The sequence below is a fragment of the Scophthalmus maximus genome, chromosome 1 (assembly GCF_022379125.1).
Source record: "Scophthalmus maximus strain ysfricsl-2021 chromosome 1, ASM2237912v1, whole genome shotgun sequence".
NCBI classification, from domain to species: domain Eukaryota; kingdom Metazoa; phylum Chordata; class Actinopteri; order Pleuronectiformes; family Scophthalmidae; genus Scophthalmus; species Scophthalmus maximus.
The window spans coordinates 27795575-27808754 of NC_061515.1; the positions used below are offsets into that span (position 1 = coordinate 27795575).

At 45.7% G+C, this 13180-nt stretch overlaps 1 protein-coding gene and 1 long non-coding RNA gene across 8 annotated transcripts in view; one reads left to right on the top strand and one right to left on the bottom strand.

Annotated features, from left to right (window-relative positions):
- The window catches only part of LOC118301237, a 1055945-nt gene that overhangs the window by 908039 nt on the left and 134726 nt on the right, over positions 1 to 13180 (top strand). The window lies entirely within an intron of this gene.
- LOC118313039 (interleukin-1 receptor accessory protein-like 1) overlaps positions 1 to 13180 on the bottom strand; it is a 225876-nt gene that overhangs the window by 92396 nt on the left and 120300 nt on the right. For all 3 annotated transcript variants that reach the window (XM_035638254.2, XM_035638292.2, XM_035638283.2), the window contains 2 exons: positions 2428 to 2614; positions 2096 to 2249 (listed from right to left, as the gene is read on the bottom strand). In XM_035638254.2, the coding sequence (XP_035494147.1) occupies positions 2096 to 2249; positions 2428 to 2614 (341 nt within the window). The remainder of the gene's footprint in view (positions 1 to 2095; positions 2250 to 2427; positions 2615 to 13180) is intronic.

A 13180-nucleotide genomic window follows, 5' to 3' on the forward strand; every position in this document is an offset into this window, starting at 1 on the left:
CAGCGAGGTTCCAGTTCTTTTTCCAAAAAACAAGATCGCCTTCCTTTTAACACACGGATGTGTTGTCATTTGCGCGGGAGCAGCGGCAGCAGAAAGAAATATGGGACGGATCAAAAGAACTGGGTAGTTAGCCTGAGAAGTGTAGCTACCGCGGCTGTACAAAGCCAAAAAAGATAAATAAAAAAAACCCTCAAAACTTCTTCAATCACGAGCGGAAAATAGAGAAAATAAACCCCAAAAATCAGAGGGAAGAAACTCTGCCTTAAAGGAAGCCAAATATCAAAATGAATAGTGACACTGCTCTGTAAAGATGAAAGCAATCCACGTTCAGAATGAACAATGGAGCCATGTGCTACATTGATTGCCTCAAGGCAGAATTGCATCCTGTAACTTACAGTCAAACTCGTCCCCGTCTGCATCTGCATCCCAAACGGTACATCAAAGTGCAGCACTGTGTGACCGACTACCACTATTCAAATTAGACCTCAAAAAATCAATCCGCCGGCAGGGAGTTTCTCCCCCAAATTTGAATCCAACCGTCAAATCAACTCGATACATATCCGCCCATCCGCTCATATACTGGACCTAACCCAGCACGCATCGGGTGAGACGGAGGGTGCACCTTCACGCCTACAGGCGGACTGAATGTGGGCGAAAACCCACACAGTCACAGGTGGAAGAGTATATTTCTTTCGAAAGAGACCCCCGGAAAAAAACCAACAACACAAGTGCTGCCTGTGCCGCCATGGCCCAATCGTCAATCATCTTTTGCTCTCTGTTTTGAAACGCTGAACGTCTCCGAACTGGAGAGATTAAGACTATTCCCCCCGGATGACATTTGGAGGATGGCGAGGAAAATGATTTATGACTCTACTCTGCCTTCACCGGAGTTTCGTCTTTGTCTCCTTTAAGGGACCATGGAGTGTGATCAAGGAGCAGTTAACGGTCAACACTTTGTCTGGACCCCGCAGCCACAGCACGCGACGGCAGATGCGCTCACAGCGGCTCTTCTTCTCCATTCCCAACCTTCTTCACTTCCCTGTGTGAATCCTTCAGACAGCATCATCCTGCGTCTGCCGCCACGGGCACTGTGAGGCGAGCCTCATCCGAATGAGGCCCAGAGAGGAGAAGATGTCGTCATGAAACTGTCAAAATGCGCAGGAATACTTGAATGGCTTTGTTGGTTGCCATATAAGACCATTTTAAATCAGACTAATGATACGATTCGTCCCGGAACCATTATCGTTTTCTCTTATGATTAGTTGTGTTCAAAGCTTGGCCAACAAGACTCATTAAAAAAAAGAAAATTAAAGATTGAAGATTAACATTTACTTAATAAATAAAGCAGTTCAACTAATGCTATTGAGAAAAACAACAACAACATTATCAGCTCTGTGTTGCCGTTAAGTGTTCTCCAACTTTAAATGGAAAGCCTCGGAGGGCTGATGCATATCCTGGGTGCACTGTATATACCCCAATCAGACAATGATAACTTTTTTACGGGCAGGGTAATGCCCTCGCCTCCAGGATAGCTACCAGAACTGATTCTAATCAGATAAGCTCAAAAACCAAAAAAGAAATGAGTGTAATTAAACTGTGAATTTGGGACACTCCCTGGCCATGGCACCGTGTCAGCGACAAACGGTCTGTCACCCACTTGGAGTTCAGGTTTAAAATATTTCAATAGCCTTGAGAAAAAGAGAGAGCTTCAAAAAGCTTGATTTTATTTATCATCAACAACAACAACAACAACAACAACAACAACAACAACAACAACCTGCAGCCATTGTGTGCCAGATCACAGTGCAAAAAAGGACAATCTGCGGGAAACGTACCCCAGACACAGAAAGGCATATGCAACAATAAAGGAAATACTTTTGCGCGAATACATCTTTTTGTGAGTTAAAATATACTGGCACTGAGGCCAGCAGCCTATTTTCCTTTTCTGCTTTGACAGGCACTGTCGCAATTCGGGTGCTCTGTATCTCTTTCACTGGATTCTTTCACAGTATTACCATCTCGACAAAAGCGAGCAGGGACGACTCGGCACTCGGAGAATTTGCAGCGGTGAAGGAGGTATTGAACATGTCTTTACCTGTGACTGATAGCTCGGTAGTCCTCCGCACCACAAAGTTCCCAACCTGCAATTCGCAGGTGTAATTCCCAATGTCGTCTTCCCGTACTTCCTTGATGGACAGGGTGTCCCTCCTCCTTTCTATGGTTTGTCTCCACTGCTTTGGCTTGCATTCCTTCATTGAAAATATAGAACAAAACAAGCATGAGGATACAGCATTATAAAGCACAAAAACTATTTTAGTCGTATCCAGTGTACTTTTAAAATTTGCTGTAGACACGCTTTTTTTTGATGCTTTTAGTTTCAGAAGTTTGAGAGGAGCCTATGTTTTAACCAAAGAAGGGGCATCTTACCTTGTACCACACAATCTCCGGCTCCACTCCGGGCTGAATATAATCCTCGATGCCCGGGCAGGTAATGTCTTTGCTTTTGCTGAGCTCCGCCTTCTCAAAGAACCTCATCTTGGAGTTGTAGCAGAGGTCGGTGTCGTTCTCCGCCACTGTGAGAGACATGGACACCTTCATGCAGTACGTCGAGTTCCTGCCGAAAATACAGAGCAAACGAAAATCAGTCGGAGAAATAAATGGGTTCTCATCAAGTGCAGCAAACAAGAGCTGCCAGCAGTCCGTCTCGGTCTGCAAAGAAGAGGCCGCGCTCACAGAATCGCCGCCGCGCTCATTCCTCAGGTTTCATATGAATCGTTAAATGCGGCGCAGGCTGATGTGGAAAGCAATTCATCATTTATTCGCAATTGATGTCACACTTTTTCGGGGGGGGGGGAAACGTTCCTTAAATCCTTGAAGTGGAATCATTGTCTCTAATATGATCCGTAATCTAGACAATTGCAGACTATTACAGTGCTTTGTCATGCGTTCAAGTATGAATATCTGTGATGCATGATGAGTCAACCTCCGTCAACTATTCAAGGAAAACTGATGATAATGAAACTGCACGCACGCACACACACACACACACACACACACACACACGTGTACAGACGGATGGTGTAAAAGTGTGTACGTGAAGCAGGGACACGCGCCGTGATATGGAGCGACAGCCCTGAATGTCAACAGAACTTGAAGATTGATTGAGCCCTTTGTTTTCACGTGTTAAGCAGATACAGTGCGAGCTAGCAGAAAATGACTTGCTACAATTGATGTACTGGAACTGCTCAGGTCGTATACATAAAGAAGAGAATTTATGACGCGAGGGAAGGGGGGGCGTAAAATGCAAGATTACTTGTAATGTTTGGAGACTACACGCTTGCCTGGGCTCAAAGACACTGACGAGTATTCATCCATGACGGAACAAACATTTCATTCTCTTCCTGCTTGGAATCTGCTCCTCTTTAGAGAGCTTCAAAACAATGCGGGATCCTGCTGGTGAGATCTCGCCCTGCCCGGCAGAGCGACTCTGCACAGCCACGTGAGGGGAAGATGCAGCTGCTAAGCATTTACAGCAATCCTGTTTGGGTCACTAATGGGACAGGGATTTTAGAGATTGCATTTGCTGCTTGAATAATTCTTAAGAGAACATGGGAATCAATGAAGACATGGATTGGCTGTGAATGTTGCCCTATTTGAACGAGGGGGAACTGCAGCAAAGTGTCCTCGATGATCAATGAACTCAATAAGAGCAACTTTTCTCCGCCCAAACTGGCTAATAAGACTGTCACGAGTGACAAGTGCAATGGACTGACTGCAGGAAATCCCTGCTGGTTGAAAGGACCAAACAAATTGGCAGTGTTTAGGAAAATCTCATGGGCTAATTTTCCAAATAAAGCTGGTTACATAAATTGAGCTGAACCAACAGACAATTACAAACATGTTAAATCCTTACATAATTGCGCAGCATTAGCTGCCGTGCGGATTAGTACAAACTCACGCCGGTCTTCGCTACAGCGTCGGCAAACAATCCCCCTCGCCCCTCCGTGCAGCGGCCGGTCAGTGCCGCGCGCTCCGCCTACAGTAAGTGTGCCATTTTCCAGGAAGGCTGGATGCAAATGTGACACGATGTGGAGATAATCGCAGACGGCTCCTACCAGATGGACACCTGTGCAAATGAGATCCCACGGGTGCGCTCGCCCGCCTGTTAAATATTCTGGGCAACGCCGATAAACTCGCCTGCTGGTAGAGAGCTGGAGAGTGAGAGAGAGAGAGAATCGTGTCCTCTGCTCTGCGTGAGTGATCGGGCGGTGCGGGGCCAACACTTTGTCCTGCAATGTGTTTTACAACATTTCGCATCCATCACAGTGCCTTTTGGAGCCCGAGGAGCCGCGGCCATCTCTTGACTGTTCAGAGACTCCAGAGACTCGACTGCACGCTGCACACTGAGCATTCCAGCGCTCGCGGAACTCTGCGTACTGCGAGACACGGTGATGGCAAGCTAGGTAGACGCCACGGCACTAATGGGAGAGGATATGTCTGTCAAATGTGTCACGGTGAAGGGGATATGCGGTGTGGCGGTACTGACAGACAGCGTCCTGCATACATCAACCCAGAGGGGCGTCGGGCTGACAGCGGACTTGGGCTGCAATATCCAGCAAATGCAGCGAAACGATGTGCAATGGTGAGGTCAGAGTTAAGCAGTCTGCTGAAAGGATTGTGATTGGCGCACTATGGAAAAACACCACAGTCTCTCCTTCTCCTTACTGCAAACACGCATTGGGATTTTGCATCTGTCAAATCGAGGGGGTTGATTTATACAGTCATGTATGCAGCCGTTGCTTCTTGCTGCTAAACAAATAAGAAGAAAAGAAACATCTAATACATTTTTTTGACAGTCAATGACTCTACCCCACCAGAGGATGAAACCTGCCCTTCAACCCAGTAACTCTAGTGATATTAAATATGAAATAATTTGAAATCCTCCTGAGAATCCGTGGCACCTGTGGGGAAATGAATGAGCTAACTTAATGGATGTCTTAATTAAAATAACTCCCCCCTAATATAAATTAGATGGTGAAATTATTGCCGATTAATCATCGGAGCTTTCTTTCAGTTAACACTGATGCTTTTGGAGGATTGTCGCAGTGTAAAGCAGATGTCACAAGGCAATTAGTCCAAAGAGTAAAGGTTAAATTGGCATCCTGTCATTACAGGCCAGTGAAATAAACCCAGCTCAGATATTAACCCCTTAAAGAATTAACATGTTGACTCCGCAGTGACATTAGGGTCACTGCTCAGGATGACATTAGCATTTAAATAGAGTTGAATTGAGTTTACCTTGGAGCACATGTCATGCAACACAATGTAGTCTGGAACAAATAGGAATGTGCAAAAATAAAGTCCCATGGTTATTAGTTCAAAGTGGCTTTGCGTCTCAGTGTGTGAAACTACTTATTTATTTAATGTAATGTCTTGACACTGACATTCAAAAGCTCACAATCTACTGAACCCTATGACACCTACGTGTCTATATTGAGGATGCTGTTATTGTTGATGTGGCAACATCCCATCTCATCAGCTTTCAGAAAAGGGGAAAACTGTTTGTCTGTCCAACCAGGCTCAACCTCCATCACTGCAGCATTAAAAAGGAGAAGATAACACAGCCATATCCCTCCTGTATTCAGGGCTTCTAACATCTGCCACATCGTGATCGTGTCCCTTATGAGCACTGCGCGTGCATGCATTTGTTTGTCTAGAGCAGACAGCCTCGTACTTAAGCATGGAACGGCTCCAATGCGGTGAGTCACTGTCATTTACATCAGCCCTCCGTCGTCGTGTACTACCTGCCCTGTCCACGCCAAGTCAAGATTCTACCGGACCAAGACAGGGCCGGCCCAGTTATCCTGTATCAGTGTTTGATGATCCCTTCATTATTTATGGCAGGAGCGAAGGTCATGGTGAGCAGTGGGAAGACTGGGCCTCCTACCTGTAGCACCCGCCCATAACTCACCTGTCAACTCCAGGACCAACCCCCGGATGATGAAGCACCCTGGCTGCCCAGATCTGACTGTGGGCCAACTTGCTCCTACTTAGCCCCTGTCTAAAAGTTCAGTAAGCTTTGCTGCAACAACCAACACCTCGGGTATAATCTCCTTCCCTCCCTCCCTCCCTCTCTCTCCAGTCATGGTTTGCCTCTGTCCCAGCCTCCACCCATCCTTTATTCTCGCGTCTTGTAGTACACAATTTCTCAGGGAGGAACACACACCTCTGCGGATAATTCAGTTTTGCCACGCTGTGATAAACCTGCCTACAGACTTGCACCCTGCCTGCACCTACGAACAACAAGTAAAGACAACGGAGCAGTAACTCTGCATGTTGTGATCAGTACAGGAGCAACACAGAAGCTACAAAGAACATTGGGGTACCACTTCGACACAGCCTGACATTGTGTGGTCGAAAGAGCAAGCAGCGAAATGTCATTCTTTAATCTTAATGCCATTTTATGCCTCTAAACGATAAAGGGGGGATTACAAGAGAAGTTTGACTTGAAGCTTGAAGGGAAACACATCGATACAATAGTGATGAATTGATTCAACTGAACTCCTCAAGAGAACGTGTGTAATGAAAAGCCCATTGGTTTCATTTAAAGAACAGATGCTTAGCTTTGTGAGAGTGCAAACGTAGACGACCATTGATCAACCAACCTGTGGTAAAGATGTGCAATGAAGACAATATGCACGTGCAAAAGCAACCATCTCATCCCAGAGACCAACCCCAAACCCAAAAAACGTTTCCCCTCCCAAAACAAGTCTGAGGAGGCCTTTCCATGAGTTGTGCTCCCCAAACCGTCGGTAGCACTTTGTGTGTGCAAACACATCACTCACTCATTTCCCAGTCAATGCCTTCAGGGAACTCATTTTCTATTCCTCGACATCCTCAACTCATCTTTATGCTCGCGCCCCGATTTCATAACAAGCATAAGCCATTTGTCTCCATTGTATTCTCTCCTTACTCCGCCATGACCTTATTCATTGGTCCCCAGGCCCCTCTGGGTGTAATGTACGAGCAGCATACTGCTATGCATATCAAATACAAACAGTCTAATACGAGCAATGTTTTTGGCGGAATGGGCTGTTGCACTGAGGATATGGGTCATATTGGTTGAAAAATGTAAAGCAGATGCAGTCGTCTGTGATGTTCTGTTGTCTGATTTTGGACAAACGAAGCATTTTTCTTTGGAAAGAGAAGGACAGAAGTTTCCAGGAAATCTTCCTTTTTTTTCTTCTTTTCGGTCACAAGCAGTGTTGGGCAACCAATTATTACTTGTAAAAAAGTATCGACATGACAAAGATCATTTCTTTCATCACTCATTACACATCCATTCTATTTCCATTCCTCATTAGCTTTTCCTCCGAGGAGCACATTTGATATAAATCCACCATATGCAGATTTAGCAGGATTAAAACAAAACTCTCATTAGTTGGCGACAATGAAAGAAGGAAATTAATTATGAAAAAACAGTATGCACACATTATAATGTGAAGTCAACATGTCAAGCAAAAAAGTCAGAGAGAAGTCACGATGGGTAACCGTCTGGGAACGTTGCCTAAAGGCTCCCTGAAGGTTACATTCAACCATTCTATGAACATTCGTGGAACATTTCCTGGAATGAAAATCTCTTTCTGGGGCTTTATATATATATATATATATATATATATATATATATATAAATAGCAGACTGCCGCTGGGTGTGTAATTGTGTGTTAATGCTTTGTGCTCATACAGTATATTGAAAACGGTTGATGAAAATATTGGCAGACCACCTGTGTCTATGTTTTCCATTCGATTTTGGAAGGAGGAGAGTTAATTGTTCATGTCCCTACATAAAGCTGACCCAGAGGATGTATAACGTTTATTTGAACGATCCATGTGTGAAATCTTACGGCTGAAACACAAAGTGAATTGAGAGGAAAACAAATGAATCAATGATTAATATTTCATGGATGTTTTCCATTGCAGAGCTTGCATTCAAGGTGGCAGTTTATTTGTTACGCTTTTACTTAAGACTAATGCCGTCTAATACAACAGGCTTACAATAAATCTTCCTTTTAATCAAGGTTATAATATTAACCTTCATTACATGTTGATGTTTAACTTCCCCTCACTGATACACTGCTGTATCAGACTGCATTAGTTCAAGATCTGTGTACCTAATAAACCTAGGAAAGTTTACCTGACCTCAGAATTGACTACATTTTCTTTAAATAAATGAATAAAAAAAACAACAAAACGTTTTGATCATGCTCATACATTTTCAAATACTTTACAATACACACTATGTAACTAAATTAGCTCTTTCATTTTTCTGAAATTATAATTACATTTCTGTCCCCGTCCCCCTTTATGCTCTCACCCTCGGGATGAAGGTGGGACGCGAGCTCTCTCCTATATCGCAGTTTGACTGACAGCTGCGGTATTGCAGCTATCTTGCTTGGAGCGCCGCCGTTCACAATCCAGAGGGGAAAGCGGGGGAGGACGGGAGAGGGGAGGAAAAGTTGGCCGCGGTGCCAAAGTGATTGTGCTTGGAGAACGGTATTTCTGACATTTGTCTGGCAGATAAAAACCACCATCAGATATGAGGAAGAGAAGGTCAGTGTCCCTGCCATCAGATAGCGATGGTTTGGCATCTTGTTTGACGGCTTCCTCCGCTCAGAGTGGACCAGGAGAGCCAAGAGGCTGGATGCAACGCTGAGCATGCTACTGAATGAAATTCCTCAGCTGGTGACATATTTGGTAGAATTAAAAAGAGAAGCAGTGAGTAGTAGCAAGTGTAAATATTGTATGCATGTGTAATAGAGTTTATCAATATGAATATAAATCGGTCCTATCTGACCTTCTGCTGGATCATTCTGAGTAGTAATCCAGACTGCAATAACAGATTTGAGTCTGAAGGTCTCTCAGAGTATAATCTCCACAGCCAACCTTCTCTCCCTCGGCTCCCTGTAGCCAGGAGCCATTCGAGCTCGACTTAATCAAATGGAATCGAGCGTGGGACAAATGGCCAATCAGAAGGAGCGTGAAGGGCGCGCAGAGAAATTGGTTGAGACTGTAATAAATGCACATGGTAGAAATGTATACTCAATACAATTTTTTTACAGAGAGTACCTGGTATACATCAAAAGGAGCACATACTGTATACAGCAGTACTCAGGCGTGTGCGCCTTTTTCTATTAAATGCTGCATTTTCTTTACATTGTACATTGTATTTGCGAATACAATTGAAAGCAGAATAGGAACTATAGGCTACAATGAGTTTGAATGACAATCAGCAACCCCCCCCCCCCCAAAAAAAAAACCTTGTACTGATTCAAAAGTTGTTATCTACATTTCTCAATTTGACTTCTAGATGGACGTCGTTCACGATCCGGAGAAAGTGGTTTCATTTGCAAGCTGACCTCTGACCGCAGTGCGCACTTGGCCAAGGTCCCGCCGCCACATCGCAGCTGAATAAAGCGCAGTGTGTGAGGTGGACTGAACCCAGGCAGCAGCCCATACATCATCAGACAATGGCCGCTGGAACACAGCCTCCGCTCAGCCACACAGAGCCAACTGAGGGCCTGTCCAAACACAGTCTCGACCAAGCAGTCTCTCTATACAGGTGTGAGGAATACCGAATACGGGTGAGCATCATCAATAACTCCTCGCTGGTGGATGAAGCAGCTTGGCGAATCCATAAGACACAATTAACTAAAACCCCACCTGGGCACTGTGAACGAGTCAGTGGCAGCGTTTTGGCAACAACTCCCCCAAAAGTTAACCTCTTAAAGTAGTCAAGTGAGAAGGTTCTCTTTTCTCCCCATCAGTCACGGCCGCGGCGTATCTCTACTGCCCTGCTCTTTCCTATATAATCTTATCACAGAGTGACAATTTACGACGCGTGTTGACCTCCCCCAGCATCTCTTTCATGCTTTTGTCATGCCGACAGCAGGGATCGACAGATACTGCTCTCTGACGGTTTACCACCGACAGAATATCTTCACAAATATGTCTTTCAACGAAAGACAAATCAAATCATATCAAGATAGAGACTGCGGATGGAATTTAACACCGTGGGCATGTTCTGTGCTTATCTGTGGCTCACAACAAAGTCAAAGTGGGCGGTTAAATCTTTACGTGAATGCCATTTCAATCATTGCATGCTCCAATAACTTCTTGTTTGTTAATAAAACTGTGAGCATATATAGACTGTGTTATGACGTAATAAAGATAATCATAATCATCATGACAAGCTTTGTGTGTCATCTGGACATGAAAAATCCCCGGAAAGTCTCTGGCAAACCAAAAAATAAGTAGCAGGAGTCTAAATGTTGCGGTGGGGGCATTCCTCCTTTGTGTTAACATTATTGATTGAGTAAGTCATATTTCTTTTCATTGCGGCTCATCCACATATGTGCCCCTGCACTGCACAGGAAACTAAAATAAACTCTATTAATAAACATCCATCAGGGTGCCATTGGTATAGCCCTCGTCGGCGAAGCTATTCCACTGGGCCACCGCTAACCGATCGTCTCCTGCCAGGTAGCTTATAACACAAACACCATCCTTAGATTATACATCATCCACAATCCCTGGCAGCACAGGCCGTCCCTGCCGCTCCTTAGTCTAGTGTCTCTCATTGGCTCTGACAGCTGGGCTGGATCAATTGGACAGGCCCCGACTGGGGCTGAATGACAGAGTGCTCCAGACGCCCCATTCCGACTGTCACTTCCCTGAGAGATCACCGGCCAGTCCTGCCCAGGAATACTAATACAGTCAACATGGCTGCGGTGTGGGACGAGGGCGGAGGCACAAGAACTCCCTACACACACATGTGTGTGTGTAGGGAGTTCTTGGTATGTATGAGACTACACAGGTGCCAGGTGAGGTGCGCTCACAGAAGCGAGTCAGCCTTAAATAAGCAAATGGACGCACACGCACCCCTTTGTTATTTCCCCCCTCCCATTGTCCTTTGCTGGTGACAGCCCCGGCCTTGCGGGGGCATGCAGCAAACCCATTAATAAGCCCCCGGGACAGAGGCAGCATGCCAACACCGGTGAACGGGGGTCAAAGGTGAAACATTAGCTAGCTGCCAAGGAGCGGGATCACCCTTGGACTGCAACATCTGTCCAAAAATCTGACACTGTAATCCTTGCACTGGCCACGGCGATCAATACAGTCTGGTCGCGTGTTTGATTTGATATTTGTGTATCCCACATCCTTAGGCCTCTTCCTCGTAACTGCTAGTTTGTGTGTGGAGACTAATGTCTCCCTGTGTGCTGATTTAAAGCCACACAAGAAACACGATGCTACCTGGTCTGTCCTGCCGCTGTCAGACCGCAGAGCACTCTGTTCATTAGAATGTAAAATGGCAGAACGACTTCCAAAGATGTTTATACATTTCTCGAAACTGGCGGAAAATGAAAAGAACTGCATGTTTACAACAAGCCTAAATATTCATCCTGATAAAGACCGAGAGCTGACACATGGGTCCACGTGTTCGCCAACATGCTTGAGGAATAAACTAATAGTGTTATTTTATCTGAGGAAGGAGCGACTTAATGTTTTTCTTTCCACGGCTGTCTACATCTTTCAACACCCCAGACTCCCCAGTTATCTCACACACACACACACACACACACACACACACACACACACACACACACACACACACACACACACACACAATCATTTTCAACCTGCAGATCTTTCAGTCTCAGTCAGAAGAGAAGATTAGTGTGACGTTGCTAGGCAATGCTGAAAAATCCCAAGTGAACGTCGAGTCTTTCATGTGAGGGTATCAAAGCCAAAAAACAGCAGAGCAGCGGAGAAAACCTGCCACATTGTGACGAGAGGGCGGACGGAGGGATTAGGCAGCGTGTACTTGACGCCGCAGAGAGATGGCGGCGGGTTGAACTTCGTAAGGCCGAGGAGAACGCCAGGTGAGCTCCTTCACTCCTTCACACGCGTCATGTCCATGTTCCAGATGTATGTTGTGAACATTATGACAATCTTTCTGGGAAGAAGAAGGGAACACAAGCAATTGAGCTTTCGCATAATAGACTGTTGGATTCCCCCCCACCCACCACCTTTTTTTGGAACAGTCAATCCATCGCATTTGATATTTGCAACAGCAGCCGCTCAGCGGTGACTCTTTTATCAAGAACGAACAAAAAACACGTCGAGCGACTGAAATGCAGTGTCGCACCGCTCGTCTTTCCCTCTGGAAGCTTCTCCAGGCTCCTGTGCGAGGGGGAGTGATTGGACTATTGAAGTCCGGTGTGCCCATCACTCCCCCGGTGCAGCTGGACGCCTCTCCTGAGCCACCTCCAGCCTCCCAATTGCAAAAAAAACCATCCTCCTCTCCAACTTTCAAGTGCAAATGCAGCCAACGTCCAAGTCTGAGTCATCAGTTCTCAGGTCCAAGGCGAGTCGCGAGTCCTGGAGTCTGGGTCGTGTACTCCATTACTAGCCACTGGGGGGAGATTATAATAATAATAACAATTATAATAATCGGAAGAAATATAGGAGGATATCCCTGCCGATGACCTCTTCAATCCAGACCACCGCTGAACCAATTTCAAACATCTACATCTCTGTTTTCCCGTCGCTGCGGCGGAAAATAACAGGAATTAGAAACTTTGTAATGCTAATAGGCTTAGAGAGGCACTGGCAGCAATGTCGGAGGGGGCGGGCAGTATCCTCCAAGTACTCGGGTGGCCCGTTTGTGTTTGTGTCTTTGTTTTCTGTCACTCTACAGTTAGTGACACACTCCGCCACTGCAGATGTTCTCGCTCTGCATACGACAGAGCTCCTCGGGGTATAACAGCTGAGCGCTGACCTCGATTTGACATACGGTCGCCGAGCATCCTTTCTCTTCCACTAGCACTGTGTGTGCACAGGCGTCATTCCCTCGCCGCATGTTCGTAAAGCACGTGGATCTGTGTGTGTGTGCAAAAGGCACGAGAGTGAATGAGACAGGCCTTCGTGGTCAGAACGTTGAACGTGCGTTGATGTTGGCCTGCTTTCACATACAGATTGGAGGCACATTAAGTTCCTGTCAGTAGCAGCTAGTCTCAGGGGAGCAGAGAACTGACATGTTGTGTGTTTGTGTGTGTGTGTGTGTGTGTGTGTGCGTGCGTGTGCGTGTGCGTGTATGCCAGCACATGATGATGCCCTCTGA